At 42.5% G+C, this 22,258-nt stretch overlaps 1 protein-coding gene across 2 annotated transcripts in view; it reads left to right on the forward strand.

The window, feature by feature from the left end:
• The window catches only part of ATP6V0A1 (ATPase H+ transporting V0 subunit a1), a 63,058-nt gene that overhangs the window by 18,380 nt on the left and 22,420 nt on the right, over positions 1-22,258 (forward strand). Inside the window, exons 4-14 of one of the 2 annotated variants that reach the window (XM_080827070.1) lie at positions 2,165-2,262; positions 2,989-3,117; positions 9,725-9,807; positions 10,140-10,266; positions 12,073-12,155; positions 12,973-13,066; positions 16,358-16,570; positions 17,701-17,851; positions 18,739-18,878; positions 19,217-19,374; positions 20,040-20,130. In XM_080827070.1, coding sequence (XP_080683196.1) covers positions 2,165-2,262; positions 2,989-3,117; positions 9,725-9,807; positions 10,140-10,266; positions 12,073-12,155; positions 12,973-13,066; positions 16,358-16,570; positions 17,701-17,851; positions 18,739-18,878; positions 19,217-19,374; positions 20,040-20,130 — 1,367 coding nt within the window. Of the gene's footprint in view, positions 1-2,164; positions 2,263-2,988; positions 3,118-9,703; positions 9,808-10,139; positions 10,267-12,072; positions 12,156-12,972; positions 13,067-16,357; positions 16,571-17,700; positions 17,852-18,738; positions 18,879-19,216; positions 19,375-20,039; positions 20,131-22,258 lie in introns of both variants that reach the window. The other variant, XM_080827069.1, reaches the window with a different exon arrangement.

The raw sequence follows: 22,258 nt of genomic DNA on the forward strand, positions 1-22,258 counted from the left end.
AACAAAAGAAGAAAATACTACAGAAGAAAAAGAAAGGAAGAACAGTCTTACGATCGTGATATTAAGATGAATTTCTTGTGTACAAGTAGGTTTTATGGTATTGGGTCTAGGTGGTGGTTAATGGAAGCCTTGTTTGAGATGACAAGGCTGAAAACTGAACATAATGGTTTTTTTTTTTTTTTTTGTGGGAAGGTTTTTATACCAGTACTGCATTATAGAATTATGAGAGGCAGGGCAAAGACCCCCATCTTATTTTATTTTATTAAATTATTTTTTATTTTTTATTTTTTTGAAGATTTTATTCATTTATGAGAGAGAGAGAGACAGCACAGCAGAGGGAAAGGCAGAGAGAGAGGGAGGAGTAGAAGCAGACTCCTGGTGATCAGGGAGCCCATCATGGGGCTCGATCCCAGGACCTGGAGATCATGACCTGAGCCAAAGGCAGATGCTTAATGATCTGACCCACCCAGGTGCCCCAATAATTATTTATTTTAAAGATCTTTTTTTTTTTTTAAAGATTTTATTTATTTATTTGACAGACAGAGATCACAAGTAGGCAGAGAGGCAGGCAGAGAGAGAGAGGGGGAAGCAGGCTCCCTGCTGAGCAGAGATCCTGATGCGGGGCTCGATCCCAGGACCCTGGGATCATGCCTGAGCCGAAGGCAGAGGCTTTAACCCACTGAGCCACCCAGGTGCCCAAGATCTTTTTTTTTTTTAAGATTTTATTTATTTATTTGACAGATAGAGATTACAAGTAGACAGAGAGGCAGGCAGAGAGAGAGGAAGGGAAGCAAGCTCCCTGCTGAGCAGAGAGCCCAATGCAGGACTCGATCCCAGGACCCTGGGATCATGCCTGAGCCGAAGGCAGAGGCTTTAACCCACTGAGCCACCCAGGCGCCCCTAGAGATCTTATTTTTAAGCAATTTCTATATCCAGCATGGGGCTTAAACCCATAGCTCTGAAATCAAGAGTTGCACGCTCCACCGACTAAGCCATCGAGATGCCCCACTATCTAAGATGTCAACATAGCCTTTCTATGAGGGAAGAAACTAACACACTATTACTAGAGTCCTATTGAGAGTTGGGGTGTTCACAGACTTTACTTCATCCTTCAGGTGGATGTTAACTTCATTTAATAAATGAGGAAGCTGGGGCACCTGGCTGGCATAGTTGGTAGAACATCTCACTCTTGATCTCAGGGTCATGAGTTCGAGCCCCATGTTGGGTGTAGAGATTACTTTAAAAATAAATAGTAAATAAATAAATAAATGAGGAAACCAAAGATCAGAGAGGTTAAGTGACTTCCCCGAGAACATAACCAGTTATGCTGGAATCAGTATTTGAATCCCGATTGCTCTCTCTGGCTCCCAAACCAGTGATCTTGCTACTCTCCTATGTCAGCTTTCAGTTAGCTGATGGGTGAATTTGGTCTCTGCCCTAAAAAATGTTACTAGTTGTCACTTTTCTGGTATTTTGGGGCCTTACTCCATGTCACTTTTTGTTTTTTTGTTCTGTTAAAACTGATAATCATTGTTTTCATATTTTATGAAACTGTTGATCTGGAGTTGTCTCACTAGTGTGCTAAATGTCAGATATTCTATTGAATTGTGCCCTTCTGTAGCTCTGCTCTACAGTAGTATCTACAAATTGAACCATCGTACTCTGGAGTGCTGGTTGCACAGGGGGGAGAACTGAAGCAGATGAGCATTTAAGATCACAAGAGAGAAAGAAGATGGTTGTGGGATGATAATCCTCTTTGGGGTGTCTGTGATTTAAAGATTTTATTTATTTATTTGACAGACAGAGATCACAAGTAGACAGGCAGGCAGAGAGAGAGAGATGGGGGAAGCAGGCTCCCTGCTGAGCAGAGAGCCCAATTTGGGGCTCAATCCCAGGACCCTGAGACCATGATCTGAGCCGAAGGCAGAGGCTTTAACCCACTGAGCCACCCAGGCACCCCTGGGGAGTCTGTGATTTAGAGAGCGTACAGTGAAAGAAAAGGAACGTGGAGGAAAAAGAATTTACATGTTGTGCTTCTTTCGTATAAAAGCATCTTTATAGAACAAAGCTCTTTTTAGCCAGGTTTTTGCTCTTATTTTTTTCATCAAATATTGTCAATTCCAGGCCTATGTTATACATGAATGTTTTGATTCTGTCGTTTTAGGATTTGTTGAGAAAGAGATAAGAAAAGCTAATATCCCAATTATGGACACTGGTGAAAACCCAGAGGTGCCCTTCCCCCGGGACATGATTGACTTAGAGGTAAACAATTCTAAGGAAGCCAGATATGTTTCTTTCTACTTAAATGCAGAAATTATTTTCCTGTGTGAATGGAGAATAGAGGAATTCTTGCTGCCATTGTCCACATTGTCTCTTGCTTGTGAGTTTCTTGTGAAGACTTAATATAGAGCACTGTCTTGAGCAATATCACATGCTACCAAATAAACATTTATTGCCTTATTGAAACTGTATTGGATTAATGTCAACTTACCTAGCAATTTATTAATCTCACAGACTAAATGAATAAGTAGTAGACTTTTTTTTTTTTTAAGATTTTATTTATTTACTTGACAGAGAACAAGCAGGGGGAGTGATAGGCAGAGGGAGAGGGAGAAGTAGGCTCCCTGCAAAGCAGAGGAAGCCCGATATGGAACTCGATCCCAGCCGAAGGCAGTTACTCAACCAACTGAGCCACCCAGGCGCCCCAGGAGTAGACTTTTCCATATTTATTTTATCCATCCAAAGTCTCCTGAGAAATTCAACCAAGTGTATAATAGAACCTATAGATAAAGACAGAAGTTGCTAAGCAAAAAAATGTTCATCAAGAAAATTGCCCTGGCAAAATCACATATTTGCTGGGTAGATATAAAATATGTTTGAACCATGAGGGTTGCAAGAATTCTATGGGGTGGATGAATTCATCTGTCTTTCAGAACAAGCATATTGAGCTTAGTGTAAGTTAATAGTTCGATTTTTTTTTTTCTGTAGGCCAATTTTGAGAAGATTGAAAATGAACTGAAGGAAATCAACACAAACCAGGAAGCTCTGAAGAGAAATTTCCTGGAACTGACTGAATTAAAATTTATACTTCGCAAAACTCAGCAGTTTTTTGATGAGGTCAGACTATTGTTTCTTTTAGTATTTGAGCAGCTGATATCACACCTGCACAAGTGGGCCATGTTGTTATTCCAGAAATTATTTTAATTTGCTAGTTTGAAAGCAATACCATTTTTGCACCGTTTTAGTTGAAGAAATATCAGATTATGTTCCATTTTTCATGCAGTACACAGCCAGTCATGGTTTTGTATATTTTTGCATTTTCTGCAGTTTTTCATCCCGAGATGGGGAAAGGAACCCTAAAGTAGTTGTATATACATAGTTGAAATTTTTAGATTATATTTTAAGGTAAGTAAAGGGTTAAGGTAAAAGTTAAAGCAACAAGAAACATTCGGTCCTACATGAAACTATAATGAAGTTTTAACCTCTGAACTTTATATCATCAAGTTTTTATTTTTATTTTATTATCTATGTTTGCTTATCAATCATGAGCACATTTGTAACTATCCACATAGCACATAGCACATTTTAATTTTTCAAGAGTTTTTCTTTATGTTGTATGGAAATACTGGAAGGATGCCTGTTTTGAAGTTCCTGGATTTTCACAGAAACTCAATTGCACTACTTTATAGGGAAAAATGTCAGTCAGTTCCCGCATTAAAAATGTAGGTTTTTTAAAAGGAAGGCTTCCTTCTAATTACACCTGGAGAGAACTTTCAGCCGGGACTTGCTTTATTGATGGCCCAAGATATTGGTAACTCTTTTTTATGGTCAGGTGTCTTGGCCACCAGATTAGTAATATCAGACACTTCAGCTGTTGGTCCAGCCACTGTTCAGTGTGCCTTCCATAAAATTCTTCATTTCCTTTGCTCAACAACAACGACAAATTTGGCAAAGCTTTTTAAAAATAGAAGGCCCGTTTTAGTTAGGACATGATGTATTCTCTCTCTCTTTTTAAAGATTTTACTTAGTTATTTGAGAGAGAGAGAGCGCGCGCACGAGCAGTGGGGAGAGGGAGAAGCAGGCTCCCCGCTGAACAGGGAGCCCGATGTGGGACTCCATCCCAAGATCCTGGGATCACGACCTGAGCTGAAGGCAGAAGCTTAACCCACAGAGCCACCCAGCCGCCCCATGTGATGTATTCTCAGTTCTACTTTTAATATCTGTCTTTTAGGGAAAGACCAACTCTCTAGCCCTCTAGACTGGAGCACGGGCTCTGTAACCAGCAGCGTGAGCCTCAGCCGGGAACTTGTCAGAATGCACATTACTAGTCCTCACTCCAGACTCAGGGAATCAGAAACTCTGCGGGTGGGGCCCAGCAATCTGTTTTCACAAGGTGACTCTGAGGCACACTAGTTTGTGAACCGCTGGGCTCCAGAAAGTTAGCTGAGGATGTGACACATTCCTCAGTAACTAAGAACTGATTCAGTGAAGCCACGCTAATTAAAAAAAAATCCGTTGGGGCAAGGGAACAGGGAAAAGCTCAGATGAATTTAATTGCGTGATCATCCCAAGAATCAGAATCTGGCTATGTACCAAGAGAGGTTTGGTGTGAATATTCAGCTTGCTGACTGAGTGGAGAATTTTGAGATTGACAGAAACTTCTTTCACTAGTACTCGATATCTCATTGCATTAGAGGGTGTGGGACAGTGTGATGAACTCTTTCCAAGTGTTTCAGGTCTTTTGCAACAGGCATGGCCACTTTTGCCATGTGGTTTTAATGAACAAATAAGCTGGAATTCCAGTTGCTCACTACCTAAACTGTTCCTGTATTTATATTCATTAACTCACTGAGCTTTAACGAGCACCTACTCTTCGTGAGTCACAAGATGAGTAAGACATGGTCCCTGTGCTCACAGAGTGCATCACTGAGTCATATCAGGAAACATGCCAGAACACAATGCCTCCATATGCTCCCAGACCTGTGCTCTTCTAAAGGTGTCCAAGCTGCCCACAGGTCCATTTTCAGCTGGCCTCAGAATCAAAGCTCAGGTACTTTGAGCATCATTTGGGGCTTAATTCTTTTGCCCTACCCCCCCTTCCCCTTTTGATATAGTCTTAGTTTATTGCTGGGTTGTTGCTGAAATGTATGCAAATGTCCTTCATAACCTCCTGAGTTTAAGGAATGGAATAGGTTTCCCTGTCTAGTTCATTCTGAGAGAAAATCTGAATAAAGACTCACAAGTGGATTCCCCGATGGGCAGTAGTTACTTGAATTGTTAATGTTATTAAAAACAAGATACTAAAAACAAAATAAGAGAAATCACTTGGAAACATGATGATCACAGTTTTAAAATCACATGTTCTGGATTTAGGAATTTTCTTTGTGATTAATAAATCTCAACATGAAACACCCGTGCTGAGAAGGCACTCTGGAAGTCTTTGTGACCTTCATGCCCGATCCATAGTGTGTTGTTTTCCCCCTTACACAAAACATTTTTTGGTGGGGGGTGGGGAATGACCTTTTTTTTTTTTTTAAGATTTTTTTATTTGAGATAGAGAGTGAGAAAGAGAGAGAGCACAAGCATGGGGAGCAGCAGGCAGAGGGAGAAGCAGAACTCCCTGACGAGCAGGGAGCCTAATGCAGGGCTCGATCCCAGGACTTCGGGATCATGACCTGAGCCAAAGGCAGGTACCCAACCGACTGAGCCACTCAGGCACCCCAGGGTGGGGGGTGGATAATAATCTTGAAGTACTTTTGAGCATGAGGCCTTGGCTGTGAGAGATTCTTTGGCTGCTTTTGTCATCAGTCTCTCTGTTCCTAGCACCCTCACCATAGCGTGGGGAGTCTTCTGGCAACAGCTACTCTGCCTTTCTTCTTGAGTGCAGAGTCCATGCCTTGCAGAGACGTGTCACTAGCTCAGAGGCTCAGCTAGGTCCCTTTCAATGGCCCTTGCCCTACTGTTGCCAGACAGCAGCATCAGGTGTCACTGCCTTGACAGGAAATGAGACCTCACAGAGTAAGTGCATCTGTGCACGTGAGCACACACTTTAAATAATGCGAAAGATAAAGAAACTTGGGACCCTCAAATCTCAGAAAAGTTACTTTTTTCACAAGATTGTCTTCCATGCCTGAGATTATAATGTTTGCAAATGGCCTAAAACACGACCAGTTCAAACCCTTCTTTTTTTTTTTTTTTTTTATGAAACTTGGTGAACATGATCAATAATTTATAATAATGAGTTACCAGAAAATGGCTAAATCAGGAAATGGTTCTTTCCATCTTTAGGCATAGCGGTCATGATTGGCAAGGTGTCTGGAAGGGGAAGAGTAAACCTAAATTGAGCATTCTTATGATTTAAGATGATTACAGATTCAACTTAGCCATTTCTTATCCAGAGCATTTAAAATGACTTGTTAATGATTATCCTTTTCTCAGTCTTCTTGCTTATGAAGAACTGTAAGAGCTGGAGAGCGTTCTCTGCATCTTTTACCATAAGCACCCTAACATATGAGAGCGTAAAGAAGACTGGAAAAGTAATGGTTAATGGCATGCAGGTCTCCCTGCCTTCCTTTCCTTCTGAGTCTTCCATCCATCTGCTTTTCTTTACTTTTCTTTCCCATCTGCCATCTCCTCTGGGGCTTGGGTGAATACCTTCAGTGATGAAATGTGGTTTCTCTCGCAGTGTAGCTGGAAGTAAGAGCGTTTGCTCTCGTTAATTAATGCAGCTTGAACCGGACATGCTATGGACGGGACGCCGCTGAGATTCTGCCACTTCCTCTTTCAGGGCATGGTTTTCGTGTTCTGACTGGGGGAAAGGTGAACCGGAGAGCATAGCAAGTAATTCAGACACACATTGGCAGTGTTGTTATTGTTATTAGGGAACCCAGAATAGGATTCAGATACCCCACGATGTAGTTTTAGAGATCGTCTTAAAGGCCCTCAGTGAGCAGTTCTGATCCTCCTAGTTCCCCATGAGGCACAATTATTTTATTTAAAAATGTTTGACTTTCCTCTCTAAGGTTTAGGATTCTTTTTTTTTTTTTTTAAAGATTTTATTTATTTGACAGGGAGAAAGATATCACAAGTAGGCAGAGAGGCAGGCAGAGAGAGAGGGGGAAGCAGGCTCCCTGCTGAGCAGAGAGCCCGATGCGGGGTTTGATCCCAGGACCCTGAGATCATGACCTGAGCTGAAGGCAGAAGCTTAACCTGCTGAGCCACTCAGGCGCCCCATAAGATTTAGGATTCTTAAGTAGCAAGTAGTGAAATTATTAATTAGAATCTTATTGCAAGTTTCCATTTAATTTGAACTCTGCTGAGGATTGTGTACACCCACAGAGTCCCAAGGTGGGAGTAGATGACAAGGTAGTCTGGTTTTGCCGCTCCAGCAGTTGTCCCCTATACAGCACGTAGGCTTGCGCTGTGCCTGATCTTTTGGATTTACTAAAACCAGGTCTTATGAACCGTGGCAGGAAGTAGGCAGAAGTCTTGCGGGTAGCAGTCGGTTTCACTGGTTTTTGCCAAGGGACATCCCTAGAACAAGTTGAAATGAGGTAGTCATCTAGATCTTTAAAATGAGTTACCCGTGGCTTGCAATCAGCTGATTTGATATTAAGTAGAAACAAAAAAGCTAAACTTCCATTTGATACGAAATGGAAACCTGTTGCCCCCATTATCTCATCTTAAACTTTTTCAACATCTGAGGACAGTATCTGTCTGCCCTCTGATGTACTCAGTGCCTGCCCTTCCTTTTCTTTTTTTCCTTTTTTTTTTTTTTCGGGGGGTCGGGGAGTGAAAGGAGGGTTGAATATTGATCCTGCTTCAACTTTTAGAATTCACTTCCCCCAAAATTTCTTTCTTTTTTTTTAGGCTTTCAGCCTTATCATTTGGTTTATATCCGCAGGTTTATAGTCAATCCTAAAGTCCTCCCCCCCCCACCCCTTGGCTTTACCTTTATGGCCCTGTCACTTATCAGGTGAGATTCCCTTGTGACATTTTTTAAGGTTTTTTGTTTTGTTTTTCTAAGATTTTGTTCATTCATTTGACACAGGGAAACACAGCGAGAGAGGGAACACAAGCAGGAGGAGTGGGAGAGGGAGAAGCAACCCCCCCCATCCACCCCCGCCAAGCAGGGAGCCTGATGTGGGGATCCATCCCAGGATCCTGGGACATGACGTGAGCTGAAAGCAGACACTTAACAATTGAGCTGCATAGGCGCCCCACCCCGTGACACTTTTTGATCACAGGGTTAACAAGAAGGGAGTTGAATTGATGTTTGGAATGAAAATGATAGAGAAAAATTCACCTAATTTTTTTTGTTTAGTTTTGCTTTTGAAAAGGAAGATTATTCTGACTGATTTCTAGTCTTTGGTCAAGCAAACAGTGTGTGGATATTAAAGTCGGGGAGATCAAGTGGTAGAGACGTTGATCAGCCTTTATTTTTTAGAGCAGCTTCTCCTTTCTGATAAGAATAGAATAAAAGGTGGTAGGATGTGTTGGGTAGAGAGCGTCTAGGAAGTATAGATCTCCATCTGAGAAGGTCCCTCTCCTTCATTTCATTGTATAAACTGTCATGGTGGAAATCATTTTAAATCTGAACAATTAAAACTAGCCTACATGCTCTATATTGGCTTATTATCGGTTACATTATCTTCACTTGATTAAGATTATTGGCTTCCACTTTGTTCTCAGTGACACTTAAGCTATGTAGCCTAACATCACCTTTTTTTTTTTTTTTTTTTAAGATTTTATTTATTTGTCAGAGAGAGTGAGCACAGGCAGACAGAGAGGCAGGCAGAGGCAGAGGGAGAAGCAGGCTCCCTGCTGAGCAAGGAGCCCGATGTGGGACTCGATCCCAGGACCCTGGGATCATGACCTGAGCCGAAGGCAGCCGCCCAACCAACTGAGCCACCCAGGCGTCCCTAACATCACCTTTTTAATATTCTTAGATTCCCGGTCAGAAACTAGGCCATTCAGAGAGGTTTTCACTTTTTCTTCCTTTTTTTGATACAGTGGAGGCCTAGGCCTGCCCAGCTACTGTGCTGCTTCTCCTTGTGGAGAAAGAAGTACTCTTTAAATCCCACGGCTTGGGGCATTTTATACAGTGGCTATGCTGAAAGCTGTCATGTTCTGAATTTTGAAGACCATGGGAGCCCAGACACGTGGAAATGCCCTTTCCACCTTTCTCCTGATCACACTGTGCTCGGGACGGTGGCTGTGCCTTGCTTTCTTCCATCTTTCACATTCCCACCCAGGGAAAATTCTAATCTGTAGCTGCCTGGAAATTTGATGTTGCGAGTATCTTCAGAGTTGCTTTGGTTTTGCTAAAAACAGAGAAACATTTCAGCTTCCATCCATATGCACACATATTTCCTGATACTTTCATGGCTCATTAAGGGAAACACAGAAAAAAATGGTTTCCACCAAGTAACAGATTTATACATTGTCACCATTATTTAATGTTTTTTTCCTTTATTCCTTGTTTCAAAAACCATTTCCCCAGATGCTTTACTGGGGCAGTTAAGCTTTCTTTTCCTCTTGTTTCTTTCCTTTGTTTTCTTCCCTTATTCTTTTTGTGGGTATGTCGTCTCTTTTGGTGGTTTCTTTCTTTTCTGTCTTTATTTTCTGAACTTATCTCCTGGTTCCTCGTTCCCTGCATGCCACTAACTATTTTCATTAGATATTAATTGATTTGTGAATTCAGGCTGAATTGCATCATCAGCAGATGGCGGATCCAGACTTGTTGGAAGAGTCCTCGTCCCTCCTGGAGCCAAGTGAGATGGGAAGAGGCACACCTTTAAGACTTGGGTAAGTTGTGCTTCAACCCTCCATAACTCGGGGTCACATTCATTTTTGTTGTCAAAAGAGTAGTGAGGCTGGGCATTCACTTGTTTCCAGGATGCGTTCTCTTCTGAGCTTCTTGAGACGTGTTCCTATGTCACTTTGGATTCAGTTCCTGAGCTGTTCCATCAACCCTCTCCTGGTTCTGGGAAAAAGACTTTGGGAGCCCTTTTGACATAACATTGCATAGCTGTGTGTTTGTCATGTTTGCGCCTCTCCCCTCACTTCCCTTCTTTGTCTTAAAGCCTTCCAACCCATGGCGTGGAGTAGAGTTCCCCATCTGGCTCTTCTCCCCACAGCTTCGTGGCTGGTGTGATTAACCGGGAGCGCATCCCTACTTTTGAGCGCATGCTTTGGCGGGTGTGCCGGGGGAATGTGTTCCTGCGACAGGCTGAAATCGAGAACCCCCTGGAGGATCCTGTGACTGTAAGACAAGGAAATTGTGTCCCGTGGCGTAGGTCTTGTAAAAGGGAGCTCAGAGCAGTAACCCTGCATGGTACCCCCTGAGTCTGACCCTTCTACAGAGGAGCCCTTAAGTTTCCCCCTGCCCCGATCTGCGAATAGGAAGTATTGCTCTTTTCCTCTTAACTTCGGTCCTCTATGTGCTGATGATGTGTACTGACAGATGCATAGACATTTCGAGCCTCACTTGTGTCAGTATTATTTGGACTATAAGTATATTTTCTCCCCTTATTTTAAACTTCAGCTTTATATACTTTCTGTTACTTATCAGAGGCCAAAAGAAAATTAATTAACTTTCTATGAAAATTCAGAGTGCGACATCTGGTTCCAAGTTTGGTAATATCAATGTGTAAGGAGAGGAGAGAGTTCCTCCTCAACTATGACCTTTATAAGTTGATGGAAGTTTTACTTGGTAAGGTTTTTTGTCTACTTGTTTGTTGGGAGATTTAGAAACTTAGTTGAAAACTAATACATTGTGCAAGATCAGAGGATCTTCCCTACCTAGTGCTTTGCAAAGTAGGAATGGCTGAACATCTTGGCATTTGACATAATGGGGCAGAGCTCTTAACATCAACATACACTAAGTATGGTGAATCCTGATTTCAAAGTTCCCAAGCAAGGAAGGTGAAATGTCCTGCAAAAAAAATTTACTTTACTTTTGTATTGGTATTATTTGGAAGCCTGGGCTTTGTTTTTCTCTAGAAAGTTATCCTTTGGATTTTCTTAAATGAGTATCCTTTGCTCCACAAGAGAGATTGGATTGTGAGACTTCTCAGAGTGGGTGGGTCATGCAGCTGAAATGGTCTGAGCCCCTGAGACTTTTATCCTGTTATCCTCCTGAACAGGAGAGAGGGGACACTTAGTGTTCAGGGAGCCCCCAGAGGAGCAGAGCTGGGCAGACTCCCCGCAGGCTGTCCTCACATTATGGAGACATTGCAGTCTGTAGTGACTCCTAATGTGGAGCTGTTCTCGGGAATATTCGGACAAGTTTCTGGGCAACAGAAACATTATTTTATCAACAAGTTGAGGAAAGGGGTCTGGATAGCTACAGCAGAGCGGCTGCTGCTCCAGTTTATTTTCCATCCTGGAGAACTTAGGGATTTAAGACTCTTTGCCTCATTTTCTTAATCCTCATCTCCTTTTATCCTTCTAAAGTCTGTTTGTTTTTTATTATAAGAACTCTGGGAATATGAGAAAATACAGGCAACCAGAGACAATACTGCTTAACACCCAGTTACGCTTAATTTTCTGACCTTGCCCTGCAGTCCTTGTGTCAGACTCCACGTGTGAACTTGGTATTTGGAGTAGATGGCCCTCCTCCTGGCCCTTAGATCAAACTTAGCATGAAGCATGAGATTCTATATCAGCATTCTTCCCAAACCCTCACCTCCTTATTGCTCCTTAGTCCCCTTTATCTGGGAACTTCTAAGCATGAAACAAACAGGATTGGCTTCCTTTCCTCTCCTCCCTCCTTACTCAGGCATCGTAAGGTCTGAGGTTGAATTAGTAAAAAGGGCTATATGGTGCTACAAGGAGAATCATCTTAGCATCTGTATTTCAGCTCATGGTTGAGTTTAAAAACAAATACAGAAGGTTTTTTTGTGTGAATGGGAGACCACAGGCCAAATGTTCTTGTAACAGAGCTTAAATAGTGCAGGGCTGCCATATCCTTCAAGGACTCCCATTGTTCCTGTAGCACCAAGTAGGGTATTTAAAAAATTTTCTTCCAGGCCAGAAATCTGAATTCTTTGTTTTGGGTTTGGGGCCCAGGGTGACTACGTGCACAAGTCCGTATTCATCATCTTCTTTCAAGGCGATCAGCTGAAAAACAGAGTCAAGAAAATCTGCGAAGGGTAAGAGAAATGTGCCTCCCAGAGGGTGCAGCCAGGCTGCCTATTAAGCCATGGAATATAGAAGAGTGAAACAATAACCCTTTTAGTCTACTTTGACACAGCACAAATATCTTTTAATTATATTAGGACTATTTTAAACAATTAGAAATGACCTAAGTTCATTTTTAAAAGTACTATCAAAACCACAATTTTCTTTCTTTGGAAAAATGTATTTAGGACTCATGGTTTACAAATTCTACATTGTTTTAGGACAATGGGTTTGTGTACCCAGCCGTGTGCTATAGGCACTGTGCCCTCACACTTTTCTGAAATTCTACCCATAGGATCTCTTTTCCTTGGCACTTTTTTCTAATAATTTACAATATGATTTGCACTACTGAGTTTTTAAAACTTTAAGGGAATTCAGTAGCTGCAGAGAATGTAAGGGTAGTTCAGATGTTCTTGCTCTATCTATAGGACACTTAGAATTTATTAATGATCAGTGTGCCAGTCTGAGCTAATCCTGTTTTGGTCCTTCTAGTACATTGAGTTTGCTTTCTGAGGTTATTTAAATTGGACAGGTTAAGAAACTTAAGTTTTTGGGGTGCCTGGGTGGCTCAGTGGGTTAAAGCCTCTGCCTTTAGCTCAGGTCATGATCCCAGGATGCTGGGATCGAGCCCCACTTTGGGCTCTCTGCTCAGTGGAGAGCCTGTTTCCCCATCTCTCTGCCTGTCTCTCTGCCTACTTGTGATCTTTATCTGTCAAATAAATAAAATCTTAAAAAAAGAAAGAAAGAAAGAAACTTTGGTTTTCATCGGGCTGTGTCTGTATGTTCCAGGTTCCGGGCCTCACTCTATCCCTGTCCTGAGACACCACAGGAGAGGAAGGAAATGGCTTCTGGAGTTAATACCAGGATTGACGATCTCCAAATGGTACCAGAGGGCTGGAGGGAATTTGTGTGTATGTGAAATGCTATAATTGAAGACCATTCTCCTTCCTTGAAATACTAACAGTTTATGAGACACCTATAGCAGCCAGGATGCCAAAAACGGAAGTGTCCGTGGGTGACTTGTGCTGTTGGGCGCTGGGGAAAAGTTGCAGGGAATGACTGCTAAAAATAGCGTGACAGTGTTAATCTTCCTCAAACACGACAGGAATGCTATACCACCGAAATTGTCGTTGCTTTGAGTATTCCGTTTCCCTCCTTATGAGTCTGAGGTATTTTTTATGAGGTAAAAAAAGTATACTTAGATGAGAAAAAAATATCAAGCAATACAGAAGTACACATAAAGTCAGTTTCTCCGTCTCTCACACTCTCTCTCCCTCCAGAGGCAGCCACCCTTAACAGCTTGGTATGTAATTCTGGTTACCTCAGATCTTACCACATGGTCTAGCCAGAGAGGCCTACCGTAAGTCTTATACCCCAGAAGAGACTGACATCACCAGTGTGGTTTATACACTCCATGGTTATCATGAGGTCCTAAGGTTGGAGCATGATTGAGGCATCCATGGAGGGAAAGCATGGCCAGTTGGAGCTTTGTTCCCGGTTGAAAGGATGTGATGATTGTCCTCTTGAAGCGTTAAAACACACAGAAGTCCCCGCTCCCCCTTCTCTGTGATTTTGCCTTCTGAGATCTCAGTTACCCACAGTCGACTGCGGGTCTGAAACATGATCCTGCCCCTAATGATGTCAGAAGGCTAGTAGCAGCCTACGCCATTCTCCTCACTCCATCCCCTCACCTAGGCATTGTGTCCTCTCACAACCTCACAAGAAGGGTGAGTATGGTACAATAAGATATTGAGAAAGAGAGAGACCTCATTCGCATGACTTTTATTATAACATATTGTTATAATTATTCTGTTCTATTATTAATGTTAATCTCTTACTGTGCATAATTTTTTTGTGTGTGTGCGTAATTTTTTTAAATTAAACTTCGTGATAGGTATGTGTGTGTTGAACAAAATGTACTATAAATAGGTAGTATTAACGGTTTCAGGCACCCACTGGGGATCTTGGGTGGTGTCCCCTACAGATAGGGGCCCACTGTACTTAATCTCAAAGACAGTTCTTTCCAACAGGGGCAGAATTGTCAGAGATATGTTCTAACTCCCATTTCAACTCCCTTTGTCATCTTTCCCTCCAGCTCCCATTGTCTGTGACCCACCAACAACCTATTTCCATTTCCTTTGAGATACACTTAACCTTGTTTAACCAAGGGAAGAGAGTTTTTTAGACCTCCTGGTAGGTGATAGGCCAGTTAGTACATTCTGGGTTCTAGAGCTATCTTATCCCCTCCTTGACTTATGCATAGGTTTTTAAAAGGCACGGGCAATATGCAGAATTTGATCTTTGAAATACCCAGCTGTATGAACTGAAACTTTATTTTTTTTTAAAGATTTTATTTATTTATTTGAGAGAGTGAGAGAGAGAGAGAGCATGAGAGGGGGGAGGGTCAGAGGGAGAAGCAGGCTCCCCGCTGATCAGGGAGCCCCATGTAGGACTCAGTCCTGGGACTCCAAGATCATGCCTGAGCCAAAGGAAGTCGCCCAACCACTGAGCCACCCAGGCATCCTGAACTGAAACTTTAAAAAGGAATTGAGGGTGGGGCACCTGGGTGGCTCAGTGGGTTAAAGCCTCTTCCTTCGGCTCAGGTCATGATCTCAGGGTTCTGGGATCGAGTCCCGCATCGGGCTCTCTGCTCAGTGGGGAGCCTGCTTCTATCTCTCTATCTGCCTGCCTCTCTGCCCACTTGTGATCTCTGTCTGTCAAATAAATAAATAAAAATCTTTAAAAAAAAAAAAAAGGAATTGAGGGGTGCCTGGCTGGCTTAGTTGGTAGAGCATGCAACTCTTGATCTTGGGACTGTGAGTTGGAGCCCCATGTTAGGTATGGAGAGTACTTAAAAATAAAATCTTAAAAAAAAAAATTAAATAAATGTGGGTGTGGGGGATGGGGAAAGAGAAAAGCAGATAGGGCAATGCTTACAAGTTTACCCAGCATCCTTCCTGAAGTTTGAATAGTAGTTGTAAAATTGTCAACAGCCAGAAGGTGTGAAAATAACTTTGTTCCTTCTCAAGTGATACAAGAGTTTCTCTAGCATGTGTGTTTTTATGGAAGTCACCACCTATTGTCCTTCAGAAAGTAGTTACTACTTTTTTCTGAATTGACTTGATGAACCAGGTATGATGGAGCCTTGTGCATTTTTTTTTTTTTAAGATTTTATTTGTTTATTTGACAGACAGAGATCACAAGCAGGCAGAGAGGCAGGCAGAGAGAGAGAGGAGGAAGCAGGCTTCCCGCTGAGCACAGAGCCCGATGTGGGGCTCGATCCCAGGACACTGGGATCATGACCTGAGCCAAAAGGAGAGGCTTTAACCCATTGAGCCACCCAGGCACCCCAGCCTTGTGCATTTTAAAGAAATGTGGAGATTTAAGGCCAATTTTCATGCAGAAGTGTGAGTGGTGGGTTGCTCGGGTTGCTCGCCCTTTGGCTTAGCCCCTCTCTTGCTGTTGAAATCGTAAATGGTGATAAACAAGGCAGTAGAATGTTAAGTATCCCTGCTCCTGAGGGCAATGTGTACTGGTTTCCAAAGGATCACCACTGAAATGTCTTTTTCCCCCCAAGAAACCTGACAGAAAGATAAAGACTTCTCTGCCCCACCATAACAGTGGTATGTGGCAGTCTAAATCTCTTCTAAGGGCTTGAGTCCTTTTGACCCGGCAGTGTCTCCTCTCCCTTCTTCCCTGGCATGGAGTCTCTCTTGGCATAGGCGGGCAGCGGCATTCAGCCCTGCCTCTTTCCCATCATTCCCTGGTGCTGGCTTATGTTCAGCGCATTCTGCAGCTTACTGTTTTTAAGTGTGGATTTTGTCCAGTCCCAGCCCTATGATGCCGATGTCTTTGAGTCTGAGTTACAGACTCTACATGGAAAGTCATTGCTCTTTAATGATCAGATAAGCTGTGGATTTGGGGGGAAGATAAATACAGAGGAACTAAAAACTATTTCTTCAGGTTTCTTTTCAGCTTGAAGCCGAATGAAAATGAATATTAGTAACTAAAATTCTAATTCCTTATAATCCCCCCAGAAAAAAAGCCATTCTAGTCAGAAGAAGAATAAATCCCTAGCAATCCTTCTCAGAAAGCTGTGCCTCTTTGCCATTCATATGCTGAGACCTAAGCCTGGTGTAGAAGGATCTCTCCTTGCTGCTTTCTCTCCCATAAGGTTCTCAATCAAACAGAGGATCACCGCCAGAGGGTCCTGCAGGCAGCGGCTAAGAACATCCGGGTCTGGTTCATCAAGGTGCGGAAGATGAAGGCCATTTACCACACCCTGAACCTGTGCAACATTGACGTGACCCAGAAGTGCCTGATCGCAGAGGTCTGGTGCCCCGTTACCGACCTCGACTCCATCCAGTTTGCACTCAGAAGGGGCACGGTGAGTCCCCCACGGCTGGCAGTGCAGCTGGGAGGAGTGGTTCCCATCCATACTAACATTAATTGATGACATTTTATGGCATTTTAACTTTCAGAGTTCTTGGGTAGACTCATCTTGTACTCCTCTTGCCTCCTAACAATACATTTTGTATAACCTTGTTTTCCAGATGTTCAAAAAAATGAAATGACTGGGCTCCTGGGTGGCTCAGTCCTCGGTTGAGTGTCTGACTTGATTTCAGCTCAAGTCATGATCTCAGGGCTGTGAGATCCAACCCCACAATGGGCTCCGCACTGAGCGTGGAGTCTGCTTGGGATTCTCTCTCTCTCCCCTCCCCCATCATGTACACGCACACTCTCTCCCTCTCAAAATTAATATATAAATATTAAAAATTTTTTTAAAAAGATGAAATGACTTGGTTATATACTCATGCTTCTTCAGAATAGCTCCTTACCAGAATATCCGTTTCTTTATCCATTCTCTTTGCCCCTCAGACTGGTTCCTTTTTTTTTTTTTTTTAAGATTTTATTTACTTGAGAGAGAGGGAAGGGAGAGCACAAGTGGCAGGGGGTAGGAAGGGGCGGAGGAAGAGGGAGAAGCAGACCCCACTGAGCAGGGAGCCTGGTGCAGGGTTGTCAATCCCAGGACTCTGAGATCATGACCTGAGCCAAAGACAGCCGCTTAACCAACTGAGCCACCCAGGCGCTCCCATCAGACTGCTCTGAGAGAGAACCCTGGCAGTCCTGTCTAGTAGTTAGAGTTCAAGAAGATAATGCTGCTTTCTCCATAAAAGGGCAGAACAACGATACTTTTAACACTGCTTTCTCCATAAAAGGGCAGAACAACGATACTCTTAGAAAGGCACGTGAGAATGTGTCCAGACAAGGAAGTTCCATGTTTTCTTTGGTTGCACATTTTAGAATTGAATTTTCTCACATAAGGATATTCTTTGCAACACTTAATTTAAATCTTTCACTGTAGATTTTATACCTAGCTCGTATTTCTCCAAAGACTGGGCAAAATTGACATACAATTTACATAAAGTAAAAAGCACCTATTTTATATGTGTAGTTTGATGAGTTTTGATAAATACATACGATCTAATTTTGATATATGTGTTTACTGTTTCCCAGGAACACAGTGGTTCCACTGTGCCCTCTATTCTGAACAGGATGCAAACAAATCAGACACCCCCAACCTATAACAAAACAAACAAGTTCACGTATGGCTTTCAGAACATAGTAGATGCTTACGGAATTGGAACTTACCGAGAGATAAATCCAGGTAAAAAAGCTTGAATCTTCTCCCTCTAGAGGTTTTATTTGTTTGTTTCTTCTAATGCCTCCCTTCAAATGTTCCTGAGTAACTGGCGTAAAACTAACAATGTTGTCAAGACCTCAGCCCTGGCGGAACTCCTGTAAGGACGTGCTCATTTTGACACAGGGAGGGAAGCTTATTACTCGGTGGCTCTCCTTTGAGACGTGGTTTTATAAGAGTGAGCTCAGGGGATTGGATTCTTTTGTGTGCCCTCACAACTATGAAACACCTGGCTTTCTCCAGTACACCATTTGTAGGAAGTGCTTAAGCAAAAAGTTTTTTCCGAGATTTCTGATATTTTTAAATGGCTTCCCTATTCCAGGTTAGACAGAGAAACCATAGCAATTATCGACCATTTTAGACACAAAGCAGATTTCCCAAAGCAAAAACAGGAGAGTAATTATTAAGTCACAAGTCTGAGAATTTGTTTTTAGCTCAAGTCTGCGGGACTGGCTTTTCTCTGGGCTCTGGGCTTCCTCCCACTTACCTGGAAACTTTATTCAGCTGAAAAATGGTTGCTGCACAAGAGAAGAAAGCTTGCCTGTCAAAGGAGCAGCGTTCTGGGGTTAGAGAAGGGGAATCAAAGAACAAACCACACTGTTGCCAGGGCTAGGGACAGAACTTTCACTTCCTGTGTTCTTTGTTTAAAATGCTAATGGTTGCCCAGATCCCATCAGAGCTGCTTTGTGAGGACGTGGGGATCCTGCCATGGAAGTTTTCTCTGGGAGTCTGTCTGACCAACAGCTAGAGAATAAGTCCCCTTATACTGATCTTAGTGTATGAGGAGGAGTGTGATCTGCTGCTGATGGTCGCGGTTTTCTGTACTTTGCTTTTTTCCTCTGGTTTCTTTATAGCTCCATATACCATCATCACTTTTCCTTTCCTGTTTGCTGTGATGTTTGGGGACTTTGGCCATGGTATTTTGATGACCCTTTTTGCTGTATGGATGGTATTGAGGGAGAGCCGGATCCTCTCTCAGAAGAATGAGAATGAGGTAATGTTTGCTCCATCTGTGTCGGACTGAAACTTTGTCATCTCTCAAGCATTCATTATAAAATTATGATCTAGGAGTCTTTCGTCCATGAATTTACAGGGAAGTTACAGAGGCCATTACAGGAGTAGAGAAGTTATATTCATTTTAACTCTAAAGTGGTCATGTGTTGTGAAAGTAATTTCTTTTTAGCATTGTATTTGGCTTTTACTCTAAGCTCTCTGACCCGAGGTGGGTGGGGTAGATTAGTGTGAGAAGAAGGGTCATATATTCTCCGTAACATTGTCACGACAGGAGCCATGAGGAGTACGTTTCATTGACTTCTTTCTTCTGGTTCCCAGATGTTTAGCACCGTGTTCAGCGGCCGGTACATTATCCTGTTGATGGGCGTGTTTTCCATCTACACTGGCCTCATCTACAATGATTGCTTTTCCAAGTCTCTTAATATCTTTGGGTCATCCTGGAGCGTACGGCCAATGTTCACTTTATATAATTGGACGTAAGTTGCAAAGAAGCTAAAAGTCAAAGTTCATTCCCTTTCTATTCAGCTCTGATTGTCCAGACAAGAGGTAAACTTATACCTCTTTAAGAGGTGGCTGACAGCATCTCTGTTTAGGAAGAATCCAGTGTCCCCTCTTATTTATGCCCCAGCCCAAGCAAGTGTTTGTGATTCCTTCAGCGCTATCAAGAAACAGTGCCTGGGATGCCTGGGTGGCCCAGTCAGTTAAGCATCTGACTGTTGAAATCAGCTCAGGTCTTGATCTTGGGGTTGTGAATTCAAGCCCTATATTGGGCTCCATGCTGGGTGTGGAGCCTACTTATGATGCTTAGCCAACTTAGAGCCACCCAGGCAGCCCTAAGTGTGGAGCCTACTTAAAAAAAAAAAAAAGAAGAAAAGAAAGAAACTGAGAGTATAAATTTAGGCACATTGTTTCTTCTCGTAAATTAAAAGCAGAGTCCCCAAATTCCTTACTTAGTTGTGTAGGTGTGTTTGTTTGTTGTGGTCTTATTATTTCTGATCCCTTCTTATTCTCAGATGCTAGTCGCTCCTCTTTTATTGAAGAGAAAAGACAGCTGTAGTAGTTTCTTTTAGGATCAGTTTTGGACCCCAGCAGTTTCCCTCTCTTGATAAAAATAAATGGAACTTTTCTCCTGACGTGGTAGGGAGGAGACACTTCGAGGGAACCCTGTTCTGCAGTTGAACCCATCCGTCCCTGGAGTTTTTGGTGGACCATACCCTTTTGGCATCGATCCAGTAAGAACACTTCTTTCCTTTTGTCTAATACCAAATTTTTAAAAAAGATTTATTGGTTTATTTACTTACTTGAGAGAGAGAGAGAGAGAGGGTGTGCATGTGTGTGGGGGAAGGGCAGAGGGGCAGGAAGAGGAAGAGGGAAAGCATCCCAAGCTGACTCCTTGCTGAGCACAGAGCCCGTTCCAGGGCTTGATGCCATGACACTGAGATCATGACCCGAGCCGAAACCAGGAGTCAGACGCCCAACCAGCTGAGCCACCCAGGTGCCCCTAACACCAGATTTTTAAACTGTAACCCAGAAGTGAGAGAATTAAATTGAAGATAGTTAACTTGGTTTTCAGCTGAAGTATTTTTGGAAAGCCTTTGTGTAGCGGTCTAGAGTACTTCCAAACCATAAGAAACCCAAATGCCTTAGGGAGCCAAATAATTTTTCCTGCACTATTTATTTCAGAGGTGTGTGATAATTTTGACCCTGGGAAGATTGACTCCTTTCCAGTTTATTTCTGTTTAACTTAGTTTGGCTTTTATTTTTAGCAGATGTTTTAACAAAGCAGAAGCAGTTCTTTCTATGGATTTTTAGATTTCCATTTTTATTCTTACATACTTACAGAAACTTTTCCCAGGATTAAAAAAAAAAAAAAACTTAGGCAAATAAAGTGTGATCATATCTTTTGTATTGTCTGCTTAAAGGGGGATGGATGGAGGAATTTAAGAATGAGCATTAGACAAGAAGGAGTACAGAATTCCAGAGGAAAAACAGATCGTTATGGGACAGAAAGATCAAGGTTTCTTTAAAAAATGGGCATTAATTTGGCCTTTAAAAAATATTTCAGGGGCGCCTGGGTGGCTCACTTGGTTAAGCGTCTGCCTTCAACTCAGGTCAGAATCCCAGGGTCCTGGGATCAAGTCCCACATTAGGCTCCCTGCTTGGTGGGGAGCCTGTTTCTCCCTCGGCCTCTCTCTTTTTCTATCTCTCATGAATAAATAAAGAAAATGTTAAAAATTTCAGACTGTTACAGGTGAGAGAGAAGTATGTGCAAAAGCATGGAAGTGGGGAGATACAAAGTTACTCATTTTGATTATTATAAAAGCAAATGTTACTGAAATGGTAGCTGTGGGCCAATCTCTGTACTCCGCCCTGAAACATTTCTAGCAGGGAAGTAAGTACTGCTCTCCCCATCATACAGATAAGGAGACAAGAGGCTTGAAGAGGTTGAATAACATTTCACATACGCATTTAACAAATGTTTATTGAATCCCTGTTGTGTCTAGGCATAGTGCTTGCTGGGGGAAACACATAATTGCAGTTGTAGCCCCTGCCCTCAAGTAGCTTAGAGTCTAATAATAATACTAGGTAACATTCTATAGTGTTCTGTGGTTAACAGAAAGTTTTTTGGTTTTGTTTGTTTTGTTTTGTTGTTGTCTTGCATACATCTCATTTGATGCTTAAGGGTAGGTGTTGAGTTTGAAGAGCCTGTTGGACACACAGGTATACATGTCGATCAGGCCGTTGGAGCTATAGAACTGAATCTCAGGGCACAGTGGGTCTGAGAGACAGTCAGCCACAAGTTTTCGGGTTAGAAGTCGCCGAGCATGAGCTCCTCACAAGGACCCCCGGTTCAGTAAACATGATGTCAGGCTAGCTGGCGGCAGACCTGGCTCCTCATGTTCCAGAGTCTGCACTTCATCCTGAAGAAGACAGTGGGGGTGCAGGGTAGGTTTGGGCACAGGGAAGTGCCTGCATCGGAGGCATTGGTTCAGGAAACATAATCTGATGGTCAAGTAGAGGTAGAACTGTGGAAAATATTGCAGATGTCCAGGCCCAGGTGACAAAGCTTAAGGCAACTGATATTTAAAAATAGATGGAACTCCCCCAGAAGACAGACTGGAAGAACAGGTGAATGACAAGCTTATGGATCCCACAGGACGGTAAAACTCCAGCACCGGGGGAAGAGACTATTTTGAGCTCCAGGTGTTTCCTCACAACTCGTTCGTCCTTCAGACTAACATTTTACATTTCCTTTTTTTTTCTTTGTTTCTTTCTCTCTCTCTCTCTCTTTTTTTTTTTTTTTTTGCCTTTTTCCTGTTTCAAATAGATTCTTATTTTCCAAATAAAATTAAAAAAAAA

This window comes from Martes martes (assembly GCF_963455335.1).
Source record: "Martes martes genome assembly, chromosome: 16".
Lineage (NCBI taxonomy): Eukaryota > Metazoa > Chordata > Mammalia > Carnivora > Mustelidae > Martes > Martes martes.